Source organism: Neophocaena asiaeorientalis, unplaced genomic scaffold, assembly GCF_003031525.2.
Source record: "Neophocaena asiaeorientalis asiaeorientalis breed wild unplaced genomic scaffold, Neophocaena_asiaeorientalis_V1.1 scaffold26, whole genome shotgun sequence".
NCBI classification, from domain to species: Eukaryota; Metazoa; Chordata; class Mammalia; order Artiodactyla; family Phocoenidae; genus Neophocaena; species Neophocaena asiaeorientalis.
Window position 1 is genome coordinate 5,951,751 of NW_020173108.1, and position 24,600 is coordinate 5,976,350.

Consider the following 24,600-nt stretch of genomic DNA (forward strand, 5'->3'; position numbering starts at 1 on the left):
GTCCCCAAAAAAAAAAAAAAAAAAAAAAAAAAGAAAATGGGATTCTGAAATGAAAACGTCACAGAGTGGATACCAAGAACACACAGCGAATTGTGTTTGTATCCATCTTTTTTCTACCCTAACATCAAATAACAGCCTGCAAAGTCAAATTCCCAAGGAACATAACTAATATATTTTCAAAAAATATCAGCTGTTGCCCACTTTCAGTTCTAAAAATTCGATTTTAAAGGAATGTATGGAAGCTTCTAACAAATTCGGTTCATTTGCCATAAATTTCCACCTCCCACAAAAGAAATATTTTTGAATTAGAATAAACATTATACAAATGCAGAAGCATTTTGCAGAAGACTCTCTCCTTATACATTTCCTATAAAATATATTTTTTAAAAAACTGAAAACCTAATAAGATTAATGTGGCTAGAAGAAAAAAAAAATAATTACTCCACGAAGTTTTAGAAGTATTTTTAAAGGACAGTAGTATGGAGCATTTAATGGTTTAATGAGATTAGACTGTAATTTATCAGGGAGCTACTACTTCTCCCAAATATGTAACTTTTATTGCCATATTAACAGTATAACCAGGGATGCTTCTAATTCTTTACAAATAATATGAGATGATTTGTTTTAGCAAACTCTGATGAGCAAAAGACATATTACAAAATGAATACATCAATGAGCTGTTTGCATTACAGTAAGTCTTATCAGGGTTTCTTAAAAACTGAGTTCCAAAAAAAACCCAACTGAGTTCCATAATCCAAATGACAAACATTCAATCTACGTATAATCTTTAGCAATTCACTTCGTGTAAAGAATAAGACAACTGGTCCATTTTCTCAAATAATCAGATTTGTCAATTGGTAACTAAACTCTCATAAAATCAAAGACAATGACATTCCAATCTCACTGGTGTAGAATAACCAGTTGGTAACCTTAGAGAAGTGGCTCCAAGTTGAAGATCTGGATCCTGAACACTCAGTACAGATTCAGTGTAAGTGCCCACTGATCATATTCCACAAGTTTTCATCAGCTACTGAAGAAAAACTACAAAAATTCTCCTATTTATGCAGTGGCAATAACTACAGTAGGCAGTAACCCTAATATTGACAGAACCTGCATATCCAACATAGAACCACCAACAGTTACACATATACTGTTGCCTAAAGTCTACTTTAGCAGGCAGGTGATCTTATGAATGTTTTTTAGCCATAAAATCTATTTTTTGGAAAATCCTCCTGTTTTCTGTCTAATATAATCAATTATAGACCAATTTAAAACTGTTTTGATGTTTAGCTAAGCCCTCTGGAGCTGTTATCCAGGTTGTGTTTTCAAGCCCAGTTAATTGTTTTTCTACACACGGAAATATAATCACAGACCTTTATGCAAAACTCATTAGGCTTTAATCCACGCAAGAGATTCTTTGTGTTCAAAAACATCAGATGAAGAAGTATCATCTGCTCGCTAAACAACAGGACTGCTCCTTTCCTTTGGGAGTTCCAGTGACTTTTTAAGAAAATGTCATCAGCTTAAAATACTCTGTGTTAATTAAATGTTACTCACATAGACAGGATGGAGGTCAACACCATACATCTCCAGGGATTTAGCAGTCCTCAAATAATTCAGCTCCGCTTCAGAAGGAGCCTGACCCCTACGCCCAGCATAAAAACAAAGAGCCTTACTTTACTGATAGCTACTATGCTCACAGGGAACAGAAGCCATTTTCACTATATTCACTGGAAAAATAAATAATGCTTTGTGCTAATGCAAACATAAGCCTTTGTATTTCAAGAAGACTCTTGCCTTCGTGGTGACAAAATTTTAATACTCTGAGGTGATACTTGTAAGTTAATTTCATTTACCAAATCTAGTTTTGCTCATTATAGCTGATCTCAGTAGCCCCCCATATATTAAAAAGTCTCAGTTTCAGAAACCCCCAAAGAGATTACTGAGGATATAAGCACTCAAATTAAAAAGCATACTCTTTACAGACAGTAAAACGTCTCTGTGTACCGGCAGCTCTCCACCGGGAGGGAAACGAAGGAGAGCAGTGTTGGAGGGAAGAAGAGAATGGGCCCTCACCACCCAACCGGGGCTCATCAGCATCTCCTGAGCACATGTGTGGTCCTTTAGAAACTGTAAAAGTACTTGTCACTTTCTTAATACAAAGTATAAAAATCTTCCCAAAATCTTCATTGGTGACAATATACAAAAAATAGCATTCATTCCTAAAGAGGGTAAGCATCTGCCAGGAATCTCCATGGATGACTGGAACTCTCTCTCTCTCTCTCTCTCTCTCTCTCTGTGTGTGTGTGTGTGTGTGTGTGTGTATGTATGAGTGAGAGAGAGAGAGAGAGAGAGAGAGAGAGAGATTTTTAATGGTTAACAAAAGGAGTCACAAATTTTTAAAAATTAAGAAATCCTGCTTCGATGCAATCCCATGTTTCAGCCATGGTACTCTGGAAAGCCCAGCAATATAATACTTTTGAAATCTATAAAGAAGAATGTTTACCACAAATTAGACACAAGAAAGCTACCAAACCTTGATCAAGCTTTAGTCTTTTAGAAATAACAGTCACGCTGTCAACGCCATGCCATAAAACAGATAAGGTCCTTTATCAAAGCTCCCTGATAATTTCAAAACATAAGTGTACTTGGAAACTCCTAGCAGAATCAGTATTCTCAGGATGTGCCAAACACGGTGCCCTTCATAATGTTATAACAGGTACTCTCTTAGCACCCACTTCAGTGAAACCTTAAAACGAAGGACTCTAGAACCAGGCTGGAGAGCATTCTGGGGCATGTTAACACAAGGTGGAAAACCTAGTTTCTCTGATTGCAATTCAGCAACTGACTTCTGGTGCTACTCACTGAAACAGATCCTTTAGGCAAACATTTTTTGTTGACCAGATTAATTCTACACTTTTTTTCACCTTAACTGTAATACATCTGAAAGAAACCAAGCAAATTCAAAGGGGGATGTTACATAAGAGGCAATAAAGCAAAGTTAATCAGTATAGAGGATTTAACCAAAATAACTATAATTAAATTATAACTTCAATGCTGCAGGCCATTAATTGAAAATCCTACTAGTGGAGTGTGTTTATTTCTCAGAAGCACATGTGGTGTTAACATAATACCCCTTGAGGCTCCACACTGGCATCATGATCTCCAGATTCATTGCTAGAGACCGAATAGGGCTTTGCTTGTAACTGTGAAGAACTTACATACTTAAGACAGAGCAAATCCAGAATACATCAAGGCTTTTGTACTAATAACATATATTTATAGTTTAAAAAAAATAAATTTCACAAGGTACTGGTGACTGAAAAAAATAGAAGATTGCAAAATACAGTATGTACAGAATGATTTCATTGTAAAATCATACATACATAAATCTATATAAAATAAATTTTCTCTACGGGAAATCATGCATAGAGAGAGGTCTGAAAGGCCATTAACTAAAAATATGTTGACTTTAGGTACTGGGATTTACTCTCTCTTTTACACTTTTTTTCCCTTTATACTTTTTAAATTGTCTGGGTTTCCTATGTGCATTTTAGTGTTATAAGCAGTAAAAAAAAGAAAAAAAACTTTGAAAAGAAAAAATGTTCAAGGCACAGATGAAGAATTTGTTAAGAAACTTTTCTTAAGCCTGTCAATAGCATAAAATGATGGTTGATGGGCGATGTGACATAAAGTGGGATTCTTTTTCTTCCAGCTTAATTGAGATATAATTGACATATAACATTATATAAGTTAAAGGTGTACAACATGTTGATTTGATACATTTATATACTGCAAAATGATCACCACTATAGCATAGCCAACACCTCCATCTCGTTACATAATGACCATTTGTTTTTTGTTGTGATAACATTTGAGATCTACTCTCTTAGCAACTTTCAAGTGTTATGGATAGACCTTGAGGGCATAATGCTTAGTGAAGTAAGACAGATAAAGACAAATTCTTGTATAATACCACCTGTATGTGGAATCTAAAAAAGCCAACCTCATAAAAACAGAGACTAGAACGAACGGTGGTTACCAGGGCCTGGGGGGGTAGGGAATGGGGCGGTGCGGTGCGGGAAATGGAGAGATGTTGGTCAAAGAATATAAACTTATAGTTTCAAGATGAAGTTCTGGGGCCCTAATGTACAACATGTTGATTATTGTTAATAAAATGTGATTCTTACATTAGAGTTTTATGAATCCTTTCTATAGCTTCTTCAAGTTCTTCCTTCTGATCAGGAACAAACCGGTACTCTGACACATACCCCGCAGTATGCTTATACGGATCATAATCTCCAAGTTCCGCTAAAAAAGAAAGAAACTGTAATTTTTTTCCATTTTAGGAAAATATTCCTAAAAATACAGGAATAAAAGTATTCTTCTCATGCTTAAACATTTTCTTCAAGTGCTTTATTAATAAATGTATATAAGATAATAACTAATTTTAGTTTAAAACAACTCTGATGAGAATATATGGATAGTATAAACAAAATCTTATATTAAAAAGATAAAATTTTTGCTTTCTGCAAGACTATGATTATCATTTTCATTTAAGTTATTCTTACCAGTTTATATGAAGTAAAATGTTGTAAACAGCATTTAAAGTACATATAATGGAAATGCCTGAGGTGAAAAACAACCATAACCTCTCTCAGACAATGACACCAAGAGATAAATCATGTGGTTCAAAACGTATTTGCCCCACATAATGGTCATGGAAATATAATACAATGCTGCACATAACCCCATTACAGTTTACACAAAGAAACTAAATGAAACCAGAGAGCTCACTATGTTATGCTTATAAAAATTCTCCCTACATTAATCCACCTTCCAAACCCAACCAGTTCCCCAGTTCATTTACACAACATTTTTCCTAGAATATTTTTTCTAAGCTATTTCTGGTCTGCAAGAATCACACAGGCAAGGAACATGCTGTCTCATCACCCCCATACCCTGCTTGATTCTTAGAAGGGGCTCAGTAAATATAAGTGGAAACAGCCTCAGCTTCAGCCTCCAAAATGACAGTACAACCTGGAGCTGCCCCCATGGCCGCCACATGGATGGCAAGAGCTGACGGACAACGGGTGCGGACTGTGGGCCACGCTCTAAACTGGTGATGGCACCTGCCCACGTGGAGTCATCACAACAGCCGCTTGGAAGCAGTGGGATCTCTGAGGCAGGGCGGCTCAGAGGGATCAATCAACTCAGGAGGAATGTAGAATAGAACAAATTTTCAGACCTTCCATGGAATCAAGAATCAGTGCTATTCCTGTGACTAAAACTCCATGCAACCTACTACAAGGTATAATGTAACCGGCTTCACTTTTACCCCTTCTGAAGGCACACTGATTAAAACTTGAATTTTGACTAAATTCAATTTCTTTTTAGCAAAATGTCATTTGATAAGAAGAACTTCATAAAATTGCTTTAAAAGAAAAATTCAAACATTCTTCTCAAGAGCTCTGAAGCAAATATGCTTAAGTGGAACCTACACTGGATGGCATACGCTCCCAGCTGAGCAGCGGTGTTGACAGGGCAGGGCAGCCGGCCCTGAAGGACATCTTGCTTCACCTGCAAGAAAAACTGATATCTAAAAGAGAAATGGAAAAGAGAGATTAATGATATCTTCCACTACCCTGACCTGCAGTTTCAGACCCTGAAACCCATCACCTTTCACGAAAATAAAGCCACTTTCTTCTCTTTTGTGAGGGGGCCGTTGTGTGAACAGGGACTGTTTACACACACTGCAGAGGCAATCAGGGTAGTGGCTAAAGAGTGCAGGCTCTCAAGTTAAACCAACTGGATTGCATCTCAGCTCCAGGACTCACGAGCTCTTGGCCTTGGGCAGCTGCTCCACATAACAGCCAGGCTCTTCAAGGGTAAAAGTGAGACCATGAAGTATCTACACCTCATCAGGTTGACGTGGAGGTTTCATACAAGCTAGTCTCACCATTCTCATCACTGCCACCGCCACTAACACTACAACATGTTCTCACTGGGATGAACAAATTACAAGGACCCAGCCAATATGCTATGTGTTATCAGGGTCTAAAATCATGGATACAGGACAGAAAGGTCATAATAATGTAATTCTATCAATCCTCCCACTTATTAAGATGCTGCCCATTATCTGCGGCTTTGCTCATTCCATCTGCTAAAAGAAAACCTTGTATAATAATAGTGCTACTGGGCTTCCCTGGTGGCGCAGTGGTTAAGAATCTGCCTGCAAATGCAGGGGACATGGGTTCGAGCCCTGGTCCAGGAGGATCCCACATGCCGTGGAGCAAGTAAGCCTGTGTGCCACAACTACTGAGCCCATAAGCCACAACTACTGAGCCTGCATGCCACAATACTGAAGCCTGCGTGCTACAACTACTGAAGACCACGCACCTAGAGCCCGTGCTCTGCAACAGGAGAAGCCACTGCGATGAGAAGCCCATGCACCGCAACGAAGAGTAGCCTCCACTCACCACTACTAGAGAAAGCCCACGCACAGCAACGGAGACCCAACACAGCCACCATAAATAAATGAATGAATGAATGAATAAATAAATAAATAATACTGCTACCCACTGTTCTAAACATTGTAAACATAGTAACTCATTCCAAGTATTTTACAGACAATAACTTATTTAAGACTTTAAAATGAGGTTAGCACTATTATTATCTCTTTTGCAGATGAAGAAGCTAACAGACACAAAGAGATGAAAAAATTTGTCCACACTAGTTAAGTAGCATAGCTAGAACTGGAACCCAGGCAATGTGACCCTAGCACTCTCTTAATCAGGATGTTATGCAACCTTAGCTAGCTTTCCCCCTACCCCTCCCATTCAGCCTTTCTGCCAGTGGGTGAAAGAGGTTTATGAACCAATACAGTGAACCATCCATGCCATCCTCAGCCACCATCACGTATTCTCTCTCTCTCTCTCACACACACACATACACCAGGCTGTCTTTTGTGATTTCTCTTTCTTTGCAAGGTGATGCTTGCTGTCATTGGGAATGGCAGGAAAAAAGCATAGGAAATTAATTATAAAAATCAGCCGTGGTAAGTTTTTCTTCACCCAAGGCTCACAATCGAAGTTCTTAGTGAATTTTAGATGCTACTCTGATTATTTCTAGAAGACTGATAATCAACTTTGTACCCACAGGCTTAGGTCAAAATCTGCCTAACACCTTGTGTTTCCCCACTACTCAGTTAGTAAATGTCACCACGGTTCTCCAGACACATAAGCAAGGGAAACCCAGGACAATGTGTAATCCCTGGCACCCACGTTCAATCACTAAACCTGTTTTTTGCAGTCTATACACTGTCTTCCATCTCCTAGTCCAGGTCACTAACCACTGGGTTTCTAAAACCTTCACTACCCTTGCCACTAGTCATACTTATCTCCCTTGCAAAAGACACTTCCAAGAGGTAACTAGGATAATGTCATTCCCTTGATTTAAAAACAAACAAACAAAACTTAAGACACTTCCCTTTGCCTTCAGGACAAAGTTCAAGATCCCTAAGATAGCTTACAATACTTGCTTATTTCTTGAGCCAAATCTCTTGCCATTACCAATGGCTAACCCCACTCCTTAAGTTGTGTTCACTTTCCCAGCCCTACTAACTACTTTCCATTCCCTGAATGCTCATCTTAGATATCAAATCCAGTTTGTTATAATCATCTGGGTTCCTCTTGAAGAGGAGAAAAGCAGAGTAAAGTGACATTAGCAGAACTGAAATGCAAAACTATAGAGACATTTCCCCAGAATTACTACTGCTTGCTGGAAACTTGTGTTTAGCTTCACTCCCTTCCTCTATTGTTAACTTGGAATCTCTTTTCCTAAAGTGTATTTTTTTGAGTAAATGGGTCACAGAGGCACATTTGTCTTGCTCCATTAAGACTTTTATAACATTTGACTGAATAGTAAGATCTTTTGCCAAATAAAGAAACTGAGGGACCTAATCCCATAAGACTTTGCTTCAGAAAGGGAAAGAGAACCAAAGAGATGATTTTTCGTTGCTTTTACAAAGACAGAGCTGAAACAGAGAAAGACAAGCCAGTACAAAGAAAAAGGAACCAGACCCCACTGGTGACTGTATTCCCAGTACCCAGGGTTTAGCACACAGTAACTGCTCAGTAAATAGCTGTTGACTTGATGATAGACATATGAACAGATAGACAGATAGATGAAAATGGAAAAAAATGAACATTCTTTGTTGTCTCTGAGAAATTCATGAAGAAAAAAAAGGACATCTGTTCAAACCTCCCTGGGTAGCCTGCCTTTTAAAGATACTAGAGATCTTTAAGTCATTCCATTAAAAAAAACAATCCACTAAAATCAAAGGAAACAAGTAAACTATTTTAATTAATAATTTTATTAATTTTTATCACAGCAAGCATCATATTAGTTTTGTATAAGACAAATCTATGATACAGTAAAATCATACTTTTACATGCTGAACATTTTATCTTATCTCAGGGCTTGTTTTTAACTATATATAACTTATTTTGTCCATTTATGGGACCTAGACTATAATTTTTTATTTAAATTACAGACTTAGAGTTCCTGAGTCTTTCCTTCTACATCATTCTGAGTAAGGCTATGACTGCATGTGTGAGTCCTTGTTTATCTCTGGTTTTAACCCGATAAATCCCAGTTTGCCTAGAACAGTTCTAGCTTAAGTCTGTTACACATTCCCCATTATTAATAACTCTCTTCATCATTCTCCCAAGTGTTAGGATTTGAACAATAAATTATATTGTAACCCTAGTTACATTGTACACACATTGGGGAAAAAAAATGTTGATTTAACATGAGCCTCTTAATAAGGAAGCTTTCCAGAACACACCCTGGTACAAAGCAGAGGCCGCATTACTGGCTATCTCTGTATGTAAATTACCATACTGGTGTACATGCACTGTGGCCCAAGCTAGATTATGAGCCCTGGGGGAGAAGCCCTCTATCTTACACCCCATCCTCACTCATCACAACAGTACAACCAGTACAACACAAGAGAAGGGCCTGAAATACTGGCCTCGCCATTTTGTGTTTGTGTGATGTTCATAGAACAGAGCTGAATTGACACCCAGGACGTACAAGCTGCTGAGGACCATAGACAATTTAGCAAGTGTCAGAGATGAGAAGAACAGGCAAAGGAGATTTGCTTAAAGAAGAGATGCTGTTCTTTCCAGAACCCAAACAGGAGGTTCTCCTGAGACTTCTGGGGCCCAAGACAGCCAGGAAGGCTCACAGCAATGAAGGCTGAAGTGTATCTTCCAATGACTTGAGACCCTGGTGAGGAAACTGAAAGATATGAGGACAAGTAGAAGTTTGATTTCTGGTGCCAGCAAAATGTGACACTGAGACATCTGGGAGGAGAGCACCTGCCTACAGGAAAGGCAGGACGGTTTTCTGCATCCAACAGAGAGGGATGCAGCCTGTGACAGGAGCCTAATCATTTTGGATGAAACTTAATGTGCAGGACAGAAGGAAATGTTTAAATAATAACATAGTACTGAACACTGTGGGGGAAATAGCATGTATGACTTAAGAAAAAGAAAAGGAGGAGAGAAAGCACCCACTGACTCTCAAGAGAAAATGACAAAGATTGGGAATAACATTTTTGCAGTTTAAAACTGATGATAAACATATAGGAGCAAAGAGTAGCAGTACCACCTTGTATTTATATAGTCCTTTAAAGGTCACAATGTCTTTTGAATCCATACTGAAATGTGACCCACAGCTCAACTCAGATGTGTTGAGACCCATTAACTTCACTTAGAGAAGGAGACAGGGACACCGGAAGAGAATGTGTGACTGAAGGTCACTCAGCTCATAAAGAAGCTAAAACACACTAACCTTAACAAAGAGAAGGATATGGATTACCCAGTATAATAATAATAAATAATTGACGAGCTTAATGTCAATCCCCAACAAAGTACAATAAAATATTAAAAACCAAACACCTGTTTTCAGAAGCTAAAATGTATTCATCATGAACAAGTCATTTGGAACTAACATTATTCTCTTTTTAGAAAGAGTTAAAATTTCAGTGTCATCACACATAGGGTTGTCAGCAAAGCAACAGGCAGACTCACTCACTCAGACCCACTCACTCTCCGTCTTCTCTCTCTGGAGGACTGAAACCATGGCTCTCTTTTGGTCACTATAGAATCTCCTTGTCCTCAGTGCACTGGACAACAATGCTCCACACAGTACTGAAAGGACGGTGAGTGAGTGAGTGAATTCTGTCTTTATGTACAAATTCAAGAAATGCAGGCTAGAGGGCAGTAGTAGGATACTCTGATTAATGGATTGACTTTAACCTGGAAGACCTATCCTCAGGGCTCCAAGTTGGTCTTTTCCTCCCTAATTTTTTAGTCAGTAATTTGAAAATATAAGATAATCATTATTTCTATTTTAACTACCCCCACCAACTACTGAACACTTCATTTTTGCATTATGGTAAGTACTTGGCATGTATTATCTTATATATTCCTCCATCATCTTTTATTTATTTATTTTTGGCTGCGTTGGGTCTTCGTTGCTGCGTGCAGGCTTTCCCTAGTTGCAGCGAGCAGGGGCTACTCTTTGTTGTGGTGTGCGGGCTTCTCATTGAGGTGCCTTCTCTTGTTGCGGAGCATGGGCTCTAGGCACGCGGACTTCAGTAGTTGTGCCTCACGGGCTCTAGAGCACAGGCTCAGTAGTTGTGGCGCATGGGCTTAGCTGCTCCGAGCCATGTGGGATCTTCCCGGATCAGGGCTCAAACCCATGTCCCCTGCATTGGCTGGTGGATTCTTAACCACTGCACCACCTGGGAAGTCCCCCATCATCTTTCTGAAGAAATACTATAATGCCATTTTACAAACAAGAAAACTGAGACTTTAAAAGGTTATGTAATCTTCTCAAGATAACACAACCAGTGAGTGGCAGAGCAAGGCTGCAAATCCCAGCCTGTCTGCCTCCAAAGGGTGCCTTCTTAACGAATATGTGCATTATGCTTATCGAATCTGCAGAAGATAGCTATGAATGACACATAATACATGGAAGGCTGTCATAATATTTTGAATCAGAATTGAAAATAAGTTTAAAAGATGTCATGAGGACACAAATTATTTTAAAAACTGATAAAGAGATTAGATTTATTTCACATAAACCTAGAAAGAAAACCTAGTGCTGATGACAGAAGTTCCAGAGATCTTTTATTTCTTATTGAACTTCCAACTGCTTTGTGAAGCAGTAAGGTTCCCTCTCTTTAAAATGTTTAAGAAGAAAGAAGCTGGCTAATATCTCAGGAACTTTTCATAAAAATGGAGGGTAGGATATATGACCTCAGAGTCCCCCAACTTCATCTATTCAGAAAACATTTTAAAGCACATAGCAGGTACTCCCAGTTGAAGCAATTCTATTAACTTATATTTTTCATAGTCTGAAGCCTTATTTTTTAATGTATCCCATTCATCTAAAAAATTTTCCCCCTAGATACAATGTCCTCCTGGAATACGTCATCTAGCATGATAATTTATCTACATGAGAAGATTCAATGCAGCATCACATATAATTTTAAAAAGGAAACAAGCTGGGTAGTCATCCACAAGGGTGTGAGTAAAACAAATGGGTTAGATGGTGAAAGAGGTCTGTAATCGTATGTATGAAATTGTGTGACTTTCAAAAAAAACTATACATGGAAGAATAAGTAAAAGCATGTTTAGGGGCTTCCCTGGTGGTGACCCGGTGGTTAAGACTCTGTGCTTCCAATGCAGGGGGCGCAGGTTTGATCCCTGGCTGGGGAACTAAAATCCCACATGTGCGCAGCCAAAAAAAAGGGGAGCTGTGTGACTCTGTACTATATTTTGTCCTTTAACTGTTCTTAGATGGAATCACCACAATAAAAATAATTATTATTTTTTTTTAAAAGAAGCATGTTTATTTGTGATGACCTAGAGGGGTGGGATAGGGAGGCTCAAGAGGGAGGGGATATGGGGATATATGTATACTTATAGCTGATTCACTTTGTTGTACAGCAGAAACCAACATAACATTGTAAAGCAATTATACTCCAATAAAGAAAAAATAAATAAAATAAAATAATAAAATAAAATTCAGGGAAAAAAAGCATGTTTACTGTACCTTTATTTTTCATATCAAAAAATTACAAACTATATATAAAATAGATGGAATAAGAACCAACTGTATAACACAGGGAACTATATTCAATATCTTGTAATAACCTATGACAGAAAAGAATCCGAAAAAGAATATATATGTGTATGTATAATGAATCACTTTGCTGTACACCTGAAACACTGTAAATCAACTATACTTCAATTTTTTTAATTAAATTTCATAAAAAAGAAATAGAAGAGAGAAAGTGAAGGAAAAAAATTACAAACAACCTAAGAGCCAGTACAGAATAGGTTGGAACAATTTTCCAATGAACGGAAGCAAGATAAATGTTCGACTTGAAAATGCTGGCCTAAGTATGCTTTTCCTTTAGTAGCTTATTTTGGAGGATTCTGTCTTTTGGTTTCAGTTTTTGCTTTAGCCAAAATTATCTCATGTAATTGACTCCCTTCCCTTTTTAAGGTCCATTATGCCTAACCATTTAAGTTAGCATATTCATGCAAATCAATGACTTTATCTCTAGGATATACTAAGAGTCAGTATACAATAATATCACATTAAATGCTCATTTAACTTACTTAAATTCGACTCTATGTTTTATACAATAAAAACAAATTATTATAGATCATGGCCACTAACTAAGCCAACAATATCATCTGGTTCTTTACATGAAATGGTCTAAAACTCGAAGAAAAAAAGGCTGTATTCAATATATTGTGCGGTTGTAGATTACACACAAATCCATATGTTCTGCTAATGAGCTGTTAGTAGATTCTAAAGGGAAATTTCTCTTCATCATCAGTATTTGGTAAACAGATGTGAAGTAATGCATTATAAAACACTGCTCTTTTCCCCCCTTCTTAATACTAAATCAAGTATCTTTTGGAATCTAACTCTCATTTAAGATGTAACTCACTGGGGGACTTCCCTGGTGGCGCAGTGGTTAAGAATCGGCCTGCCAGTGCAGGGGACACGGGCTCGATCTCTGGTCCGGGAAGATCCCACACGCCGCAGAGCAGCAAAGCCCATGCGCCACAACTACTGAGCCTGCACTCTAGGGACCGTGTGTCGCAACTACTGAGCCCGAGTGCTGCAACTACCGAGCCCGAGTGCTGCAACTACCGAAGCCCACGTACCTAGAGCCCATGTTCCGCAACAAGAGAAGCCACCACAATGAGAAGCCCGTGCACTGCAATGAAGAATAGCCCCCGCTCTCCACAACTAGAGAAAGCCCGTGCGCAGGAACGAAAAACCAACACAGCCAAAAAAAAAAGGCTCCCCTGGTGGCGCAGTGGTTGAGAGTCCGCCTGCCGATGCAGGGGACGCAGGTTTGTGCACCGGTCCGGGAGGATTCCGCGTGCCGCAGAGCGGCTGGGCCCGTGGGCCATGGCCGCTGAGCCTGCGCGTCCGGAGCCTGTGCTCCACAACGGGAGAGGCCGCAGCAGTGAGAGGCCCACGTACCACACACACACACACACAAAGACGTAACTCACTGAACCACCAGAGCAAGAGAGAACGAAATAATAAGTGCTAGTATTTATCAAGCACTTAACTACGAGCCGAAAGCACTTAACTATGAGCCGAAACAACCAACTCATAAGAGCTTTACAAACATTATTCCATTTAATGCTTACAAAAACCTTACGATACAGGTACATCTCCAATATTACAGGTGAGGAAATTGAGCACAGAGAGGTTACTGATAACATCAAAATGAAGAACTTTCCTTATATTTTCATAAAATGTTGTGCCTTGTAATTCCCTAATGAGTTACAGATATAAATGTGCATTTATACCACTTGGACTCAGTTTCCCCATAAGCCCTCAACTCAGAAATCCCTCTTGAATGCAAAGACTCTTCATGAAATTGTAGCCCTGCCTTTGCAAGTGTTCGTTAACAATGTGGTGATAGGAGACGCAAAGCAGATGTCAGCACAGTTCTACAAATGAGGCTTAATTACAGCACTTCAGAGCGGAAGAGAAAAAGTCTGATTAGCTGACCCTCTTCTCACTCTTCTGTGTGCAGTGCAGAATCAAGACAAAAGAAAGTCTAAGGAAAAAGATGAAAGGATAGAATAGAAACAAGACCATAGACTGTCTTAGTTATCAAGGAGATGATTTCCAATTTTCTGAGCAATGCATTAGGCTTTACTCAAGCCAATGATGGGCTCACTAGGAAAACTGACCATTTAGAGTTAAGTTAGGGAAAACGCTTCTGTTTTTGCTATCACATGCAGGCAGGTCACTAGTGGAATAAGTGAAAACATAATGCTATTGTCTGCTCTTTATAAGCCATTTTCAAATGTTGGTGTGGGCTGCTTTAACAATATAATCAATACGAATCAGAAATTCTGTCTTAACTGAAATATTTGATGACAAAGGTAAAGTAATGCATTAAAAAACACTGGGTTTTTTCTCTCCCTTAATACTAAAAGCAATTATCTTTTCATTTTCCATAGAGATGAATGAAATCCCTGAACAGCTGATATTTAAGCTACAACAATTAAAGAGAAGTGAGTGGCTCTTCAAGTTTATAATTACGTATGCAAACTCAGCATCAAAATACTGTCTCTACATGAATGAATTTATCCATGAAACAGAAACAGACTCACAGACATAGAGAACAGACTTGTGGTTGCCAAGGGGGAGGTGGGGTGGGGAGGGAGGGATTGGGAGTTTGGAATTAGCAGATGCAAACTATTATATATAGAATGGATAAACAACAAGGTCCTACTGTATAGCACAGGGAACTATATTCAACCATGGGAACTATATTCAACCATGGGAAAAGAATATGAAAAAGAATATATATGTATATGTATAACTGAATCACTTTGCTGTACAGCAGAAACTAACAAAACATTGTAAATCAACTGTACTTCTATAAAATAAATTTAAAAATATATATATCCTCCATTTATGCAGTTCAGATGGCTACGTTTACAGGACTACAAAGACTGAATGCATCCTTCACAATAACAATACAGAAATATCCCATCACAGCAGATGCAGAATCTATTATCATGTCACCCAGGTCCATTCCATTGTTCAAACACATCTATCATCAGACACTGAACTGCCTCATGCAATGCTAGTTTAAATTTAACTCTCACAGTAGTCCCATTACAAAATGCCTGCAGACACCCATCCAAATATTTGACCCCACTTTGTTTTAAATAAAGCCTTTTGTATATGTCATACATGTACTGATCAAAAGCAAAGTCAGTACCATACCTGGTTATTTCTTCTTTAAGCTTACATGGATCTTCGGCATAGAATTTAATACCAAAATACAAAGTATACGGAGGTCCAGCTAAAAATAAGAAATAGAAATTAAATTTCACATTATAAATTAGTCAAAGTAGTTGTGTAACATTACACAACTACTAAAAATTACACTCAGCAAAAATATTTGCAAACCATATACTGGATAAGGGGTTAATATCCAAAATATATGAGGAACTCATACAACTCAATAGCAAAAAAACAAATAACCCAATTACAATAATGGAACCTAAATAAACATTTTTCCAAAGAAGACATTTAAATGGCCAGAAGATACATGAAAAGATATTCAACATGGCTAATCATCAGTACAATAATGGAACCTAAATAAACATTTTTCCAAAGAACATTTAAATGGCCAGAAGATACATGAAAAGATATTCAACATGGCTAATCATCAGGAAAATGCAAATCAAAACCACAGTGAGATGCCAGCCTCACAGCTACAAGAAAGGCTATTGTCAAAAAGACAAAAGTGGGGCTTCCCTGGTGGTGCAGTGGTTGAGAGTCCGCCTGCCGATGCAGGGGACACGGGTTCATGCCCCAGTCCAGGAGGATCCCACATGCCACGGAGCGGCTGGGCCCGTGAGCCATGGCCGCTGGGCCTGCACATCCGGAGCCTGTGCTCCGCAATGGGAGAGGCCACAACAGTGAGAGGCCCGTGTACCGCAAAAAAAAAAAAAAAAAAAAAAAAAAAAAAGACAAAAGTGTTGATGAGGATGTGGAGAAAGGGGAAGCCTTGTGCACTGTTGGTGGGATGGAAATTGATCAAACCATTAGGGAAAACAGTATGGAAGTTCCTCAGAAAGTTAAAAACAGAGCTACCATATGAGCCAACAATCCCACTACTGGGTATTTATCCAAAGGAAATGAAATCAGGATCTCCAAGAGATGTATGCACCCCCATTTTCACTGCAACATTATTTACAAAAGCCAAGACATGGAAACAACCTATCAGTAGATGAATGTGCACAAAGAAATGGGATATACAAACACAATGTAATATTATTCAGCCATGAAAAGAAGGAAATCCTCCCATTTGTGACAACATGGTTGAACCTGGAGAACATTAAGCTATGTGCAACAAGCCAGACACAAAAAAACAAATACTGCCTGATCTCACTTATATGTGGAATCTAAAACAGTCACATGCCTAAGTGCAGAGAGTAGAATGGTGGCTGCACAGGGCCAGGAGGAGGGAGACATGGGAAGCTGTCAGTCAAACAGTAAAAAGTGTCAGTTATGCAAGATGAATGAGTTCTGGTGATTTAATGTAGAGTTTGGGGACAATAGTTAACTATTGTATACTACTACTGTATTCCATACTTGAAATTGGCTAAGAGGATAGATCTTAATTTAAATCTTCTCACCCCACGCCCACCCCGGTAACTATGCCAAGGTTATAGATAAATTATTTAGCTTGATGTGGTACTCTTTTCACAATGTATACGTCTGTCAAAACATCAAGTTGTACACCTTAAATATATACAAATTTTTTATGTCAAAGATACCTCAACAAAGTTGTTTAAAAAATTACACTCACCAAGAATCTCTAAAGACAGAAAATGCAAAATGAAAAAACAAGGGTTCAGAATTGGGCAATAGTAAGGCTTCAACTATGTAGTTATCTATGTAGTATGGGTCTATGTGCTCATAAACACAAGAAAAAAGACAGGACCAAATACATTAGAATATTGCCAGTTCTTCTCATCTCTGGTTAGTGAGATAAGCACAAGTTTTATTTATTTCTAATTTTTCCATTTTTCACATTTTCTACAACATATGTATTTTTCATAATGAAGAAAGAGTACTGATAAACAAAATGAATAGTTTTAAAAACCACCCAAGTATTGCAAAAAGTACCCCCCAAATCTGCAAAATGGTGGAAACAATTTAAATACTCAGCAGCAGGTGGACCATTTAAGTCAACCACAGGACATACACAGGGTACCATTCAACCGTTTAAATGGGCAGAGGGGAACTTTATGTACTGATGGGAAAAGATCACCAAGCTCTATTTCTGACTGCAGAAATATGACTCCTTCTGTGTGTAAAAGAAAGTTATCTGTTAAAATATGGGCCCACACCCCAACAGAAGAATGCATAAGAAATTACCAAGAGTGGTAAACTTTGGGAAGAGGGGCTGTAAACTTTTTTTGCTCAGCTTTATTGAGGTATAAGCGACAAATTAAAGTATAAGATATTTAAAAGTATACATTGTGAAAGCATTTCTCCCCAGCAAGTTAATTAACACATCCATCCCCTCACATACTAACTTTTCCTTTCAGTGAGAACATTTAAATTCTACTTTTAGCAAAACTGATAAGTCAGAAATTTCTTATCATGTATATCTCTTACCATTTAAAAACAAAAGTATCAGTGAGGCTATGTGGTAGGATTAGGAGCAATATTTGTTTCATTCTTAAACTTTTCTGAATCTAAAAATATGTTCTTACATATTTAAGAACACATTTCTCATCTCAGTCATTTACCACACACAGAAGAACTACATGCACAAATACCAAATATATATGAAACAAAATCTGGAATTGTACCTGGGAAAATATAAAATATAATTAAACACTCATACTGTGCAAGAGGACACAAGCCCCTTCGTTTGCCAGCCACATTATATTTTCACTAGAAATATTTCTATTTCAGAAGGTACAAATATAACCTGCACTGTTTCCAAAACTGCATACTTCTGAGCAATGTGGTAACTAGATCTTATATTAAATCTGTTTTAAAATGGATTTGTTACCTGGTGCACCAATCCGTGGTCATAGTTTCTAATTATTTTCTCCAACAAAAGCTCTCCCACACAAATAAAAAAGATATGAAACAGGCACCTGTGTAAAAATACTTCCACCCACACACTGTTATCCCAAGTCTCTGATACTGTATAACAGACATACAGTTTATTTTCATTTTTAACTAAGTAAATAAAGTCACAAATTTAGAAGCTGGGGAGAGGAAGTTACATAGAACAACAGATAACAAAGCCATAATGAACTTACAATATATGAACTATGTTATTATTTATTATTATTATGACATACAAGCTATGTGTATAAAATCCCTGTTCCTGGAACAAAGAAGACAAGCAACACTAGGGCCTCGCCCTGCTCCCCTAAGCTACACCTTCCTGTGTAAGGCACACCTTAGGCTGGAGCTTTTTTAGAAACTAAATTTTAAAAGAAACTTTGTTACAATTTACGGTTAGAGTTGATTCCATATGTCCGAGTTCTATGTTTCCTTATTTCTGACAAACAGACCTCTACACCTGAACACAGATGTCAAGGAGGCACTGACTGTTAAGTATTTAGAAAAGCCAGGAAGTCCACCCGCTGCTGATCTGTGCCAATCAAACTCTGTGTTACTGAGCAGATGGGTCCACCTGCACCTGCAGGACACCAGGGCTGGCATCTGGGGGCAGAAGGAGCACAGATGCTGCTGAGATGGTGCACAAAGGGAGGAAGGCCTTGTCCAGACTCCAGAGCTGCTTTTATTCTCTGGAACATGACAGATTGCACCCTATTGACCAAGCCTAGATAGTTGAAATGTATTTAGTGATGAGCAGTTAAGCAGAAGTTTGAAAAATATATAATGAAAAACATTGTTTGGACTAATTTTCTTTAAGGACTTTTGGCCCAAATCAGCCCTCCCTTTCCCACTTACATACAAAGTGTCTGGTATCCAAATATATAAATTATTATTCGACTGTATTTGATAATGTGCAAAAATGTTTCCTAAACATCTGATTCCCAACAAGCATCTGGTAACATATGCAAGGCAGGAAAAGCTCCAAGGAGGTAAAGCAACTCGTCCAAGATCCCAATGATGAGAACCACGTTTGCTAGTACTTAGAGTTCAGTGCCTGCTGGCCACTATTGCATACAGGCTCTCAGGGAAAATATTATAACACCTTTAGAGCAAGCAAATACTTCATCTACACATCACTGTTTTATAGATCAATCAAAGGCTAGAGAAATGGAGATTTTGGAGCAAGGATATGTCTACCTAGGTATTTTTTGGCTTCCTAGCCTAAGACTGACTATAAATATCAGGTGCTGATGAAGTAAATTCCTAGATTATCATCTTGATCTATGTCTTTCCACAGAGTCTACCTTTAAGAAATCCTTATGTAAAGTAAATTAATGTTGTTTTACTCTAGCAAAATAGAAGCCAGAAACTGGGAATCCTCTAATCTACCTTTTGTGAAGACTAATTTCAAGGCCTTTAATGATAATAGTCTCCCATTAGCTCAGGATAACTAAATCATAATGCACCTATGAGAATCCTGACGACTAGCAGATATTCTGTCATTTTTACAGATATTCCTTCTGACTTATCTGCTGGAGATGTGAGAGCCATTCTCCCTCGTTAATTATCAAACTATCTTATGAGATAAAAAATTATGCATTATTCACTTACATAACTTTTCTTCAATTGTAATATCAGTGTTTTATTCTTCCTGTACGTCAAATTTTTAATAGGATGACATTTATTTAGGATGAGAAAGTAATTGCATTACAGATTATAGATATTAAACATAATATTTCATGCCATGTAATGAAATAGATACTTCAAATGCTCTTAGGAACACTTGAATAATACACCTTAAATAAAATAATTTCTATTTTTCTTCATCATTTGGGTAGAAATCTGAACTTTTTTCTTATAAAAAACCTTTGCATTTGTTTTAAAATAACAATTCCTGAAATTTTTGGACTGGTATTTTTTTTATTTTTTTATACAGCAGGTTCTTATTAGTCATCCATTTTATACACATCAGTGTATACATGTCAATCCCAATCGCCCAATTCATCACACCACCACCCTCACCACCACACGCCCCCGCCGCTTTCCCCGCTTGGTGTCCGTACGTTTGTTCTCTACATCTGTGTCTCTCTTTCTGCCCTGCAAACTGGTTCATCTGTACCATTTTTCTAGTTGAACTGGTAATAAAATAAGTGGTTCAAATGGACAAGATAGATATTTACTGTATTTATTATTATACCTGAGTATTTTGGAAAAGTGCAGATTTCTAGATGCCAAGGGATGAGACTTGTTAAACTGGAGTGCCTACCTCTTGGAAGTTTTCTGCATTCACAGCTAATCACATAAACCTCCTGCTTCCCCTCAGCCTTTAGTGGGCAGTTTGCTCACTCAAGAAGCACGTGGTATTAGAAGTCAGAAGGTCAGGACTTCAGTCATCCCTCTGCTGTCAAGCAGCGTCTCATCCATGGCAGGTCATAAGCTGTTTCTGATTAGGATTTACTCCTGTGTAGGCTGAGTAGGCAGAACTTGATGATGTCTAAGGTATATATTTTGAGGCCTCCAGCCCCATCTTTGAAACCTGTTGCCCACTCCCATCCAGAATGCTGGCCCCTAGCGGCTATGTTTGCACTGACCTTGCAAAAAGCCTAGACATAGCTGACAGGACTGAAGTGAGCTACTGACTCAAACTGGGCTGGTCCGACACCCGCCCTAGAATTCGGAATTGCAATTCAGAGACAGTCAGTGCACTTCTGCCTGTGGCTAGAGCTGTAACTTGGAAACTGAGGAGGCTTAAAGAGAGCCAGGCCACAGACAGAAACAAAAATGATGCTGATGTTCAGAGAAACAGTACTCACTGAGTCCCTGACTGTTCGTTCTGCAGTTCTTAGCTCCCAGTTCCTTTCTGAGGCACAGCTCGGTTCCTGCCCTTGGGGGTCCGTAAAGCATCATGTGACCCATTTTACCACAGGGAGTGAGCCAATACATATGGAAAGTACAGAATCAGAATGGGGGTAGGAGAGGCCAGAAGAATCCACTAGATCTTATTAGCAATAATTTGTACATTAAAGCAAAATGGTCTAATGATACAGTTTCAGTTTGGGAAGATGGAAAACATTTTGGAGATGGACAGTGGTAATGGCTGCATAACAATGTGAACGTACTTAACGTTGCTGAATTGTACACCCCCAAGTGGTCAAAGTGGTACACCTTATGTTCTATACCGATATTTTACCATAATTTTAATAAAGACGATTTAAAAATAACTACTGTTCTGCATACTTAAGGGCTGCAAGCGTGTGTGCACATGCACATTTATAAATAAAAACTTGGGTTATGGAAATTAACGTTAATGAATATAACCTTAATTAGACTCTGAGTCACCTAGTAAGATGCACATTGATAAAATTAAAACCAAAACAGATGGGTCCTTTCTGAAGCCACAGCAATCTTTCAGGTTACGGAGGGCACTCCTTAATTACCATCTCAGCCAACTGAATAATGTGAAGGGCAAGACCACTCCTTAACCCAAGAAACCCAAGCACTTTAAAAGGTCGGATGTCCACCTCTTTTTCAAACCAGTGCCTCTCTGCCTTTTTTGTCTGAAGGTGAAATTTTAAAGACAGTGGAAAAGTCACAGACAAAAGTCCCGGCCAGGTGCATACAAAATCCAAATCCAATACTCAGATCCACTCAGAGTCTTTATCTACACAAATCTAATCAGAGTTTGCAGAGACCTGGCAACGTACAAACACCCATCTCCATATTCTGGCACTCAAGTGCTAATATTCACCTACGTAGTATTAAAGCCTATTTCTGCACCCATCTAATCATGGACATTATATTATTTTCAAATTTGAACAAAGTTAAAATCAAATACCTACTGTTGATCAGTTCTTTGTGTTCAGCTAGGGTTTTCGCAGGATCCAGCCAATACTGTGTGAGGAAGAAAAGGGTAATTACATAAATTAGTTGCTTTTCATTGGCCTTCGCTTCAAGAGTATTTGGAAAGTGTTATTTTTTTAAATAACATTTAAATAATAAGTAAAACATTTCATTTATGCTATATACACATAAACTTACATAAGAGTTTTCTGTTGCTAGGACATTAAAAGAAAAGAAAAATGTCAACGTTTGGAGAGAAGCAGAGAAGAGAAACAGGAGAGAGCCCATGCTGGGTTCTTAGTTGAATTCTCGTACTGGTTATGAGATCAGTAACATCAAGATGCTAGTGAGTGAACTTCTTACCGCCTCTGGTGGGAAAACAACGGCTGCAGAGAATGCCCCCCAATCTCTTTCCAGAGTCCCTGTAACAATTCCCCTACAGACATGTCTACCCCTAAAATGTCTTTACTCTTTTCATATCCAGTCCCATCCCTTACAGGTATTGCTGCTAGATGTAAGGAAGAAAGCAACCAAATCAAATCACATCCTCATTAAGCAATCCAGGAGAGGTGGCTCAGCACAGTGACTGAAGGTTCGAGTCCCAGAGCAGACCGGTCTGGATTCTGTCCTGGCTCTCCCCTCATTATCACCATGTAGCTTGGAACCAGTTACTGGACCTCTCTCTCTGAACCTTCGTAGGCTTGCTAGGGGGATTAAATCAACTAAGTCATGCGAAGTCTTCAGAAGAGCCCCTGGCTCACGCTAAGCATGCAACACATGCTAGTGATGATTATTATTAAGGTGTGATGGTCATTCTTAATAAGTGCCATTAGCCAGTCTAAGGTACTTGCTTATTAATTCAAATTAATTTTTGATGAATAGAATTTTAGACAGTGATGGGAGAATTGGGGGCTCTGTGGAGAGGCCTTCCTTTAAATCTCACCTTTGTGAAATAAAATCACTGAAAGAAAAAGAAACAAGCCTTCTGCCTCATCTTCATGTGGAGGAAGCACAGGGGAGAAGCAAAGCAAGTACAAAGGGGACACCCGGGGCTCCCATAGAAGCACACAGTCGAAGGGATTCCACTGCCTGGAAAGTCGGGGGTGGTGGGCAAGGTGGAAACTTTACCCTGTTGTTCTGGCCAAATGCTGGAGATTCCAAGGGCTGAGGTAACCAGTTTCCATTTTCTCATGTTCCCGGATGAAGAAGGAGCAATTCTCATAGCAGGGAGGTAGGAGCTGGTCTACCTTGAGCCACATCATTCCTAGCACTCTTGTGTTTGTCCTGGTGAAATCATTCACACTCTCCTGACCACACTGGGTCAAGAATCACAAGCCACAAAAGGAGTCTAAGAGAACCTTTCTGCCCAGCTTCCCTTTCCCTGCCCCTCCACTAAGGGCAGAAATGCTTGCTCTGCTATATAACAGTAGCAGTAATTATAAATAGTAATTATAATATTTTACATAATCCCCTTACCTTTTATTCCTAATTACATATAAAAATCATTCATCCTAAATGAATGTCATAATCATTTTATTGTAAGATTTTATTACAATACTTAACTCTATTCATGTACACATAATCTTCACTATTTGCCACTCCTAGAGCAGTTTCAGATTTTCCAACTTTTTCAAAAGGTAACCAATATAAACGGGTAGCAACTTATGACACAATGTTCATTACTCCGCTCCTTATCACGTCTCAATTTTTGAAGGTCTAGAAACACTCACTTTTAAAGTAAAAAAGATACATTTGAAGAAGAGGCCATAATCAGTGAACTGCTTTTGAAGCCCACAATGGCTAAAGATGTGGCTTTGGTGTTAAAATAAATGGCTCCCAGGGAAACACTGATTCATTCAAATCAAGTAAAATCAATTCAAATGCTCAGCTGTGTGTTGGACACAGAGCAGACCCTTTCCTCTAGGTATATAAAGCTATGGCTGCTTCCCACAAAATGGAAACATTAGGTGGGTGGACTGTTTCTTGCAATTCATGTTAAACAAAAGGGTTTGACTATCCCTGGATTTTTCAAGTAAGATAAAACCAAGGAAAACACACTCAACCATAAACACTTGCATCAGGTTTCTATTGCTGCCATAACAAGTTATCACAAATGTAGAGGCTTACAACACCACCCATTTATTAACTCCAAGGTCTGCAGATGAGTTGGTTTCTTTGCTCTAGGTTTCCCAAGGCCAAAATCAAGATGTCAGCTGGCTGGGGTCCTGGAGGGTTATTTGGGGAGGAGACCCTACCCACAAGAGCACTTTTGGGAGGAGACTTGGAGTTGGGCCATGAGAGGCCTTCCCAGTTTTCTCCAGATGTCAAGGCACACATAATACTAGGCCTTACACTGCACTAAGTGCTTGGGGCAAGAAAGGAGGGGAGGGAAGAGGCCTCTGGTCTTCCTCCTCTGTCTAATCTCATCTTGAAACTAGTAAAAGACAGAAATTGCAAGAGAGTTTCCTTTTAACATCATCATCTCCCCCCAAAACAAACTTTACAAACATTTTCCTCAAACCGAATCAT

The 24,600-nt window shown here is 38.7% G+C and overlaps 1 protein-coding gene across 2 annotated transcripts in view; it reads right to left on the reverse strand.

Moving 5' to 3' along the window:
- EPB41L4A (erythrocyte membrane protein band 4.1 like 4A) overlaps nt 1–24,600 on the reverse strand; it is a 254,773-nt gene that overhangs the window by 100,819 nt on the left and 129,354 nt on the right. For both annotated transcript variants that reach the window (XM_024743369.1, XM_024743370.1), the window contains exons 3-7: nt 22,071–22,122; nt 15,358–15,436; nt 5,502–5,599; nt 4,191–4,311; nt 1,558–1,645 (exon numbers count right to left, since the gene is read on the reverse strand). In XM_024743369.1, coding sequence (XP_024599137.1) covers nt 1,558–1,645; nt 4,191–4,311; nt 5,502–5,599; nt 15,358–15,436; nt 22,071–22,122 — 438 coding nt within the window. The remainder of the gene's footprint in view (nt 1–1,557; nt 1,646–4,190; nt 4,312–5,501; nt 5,600–15,357; nt 15,437–22,070; nt 22,123–24,600) is intronic.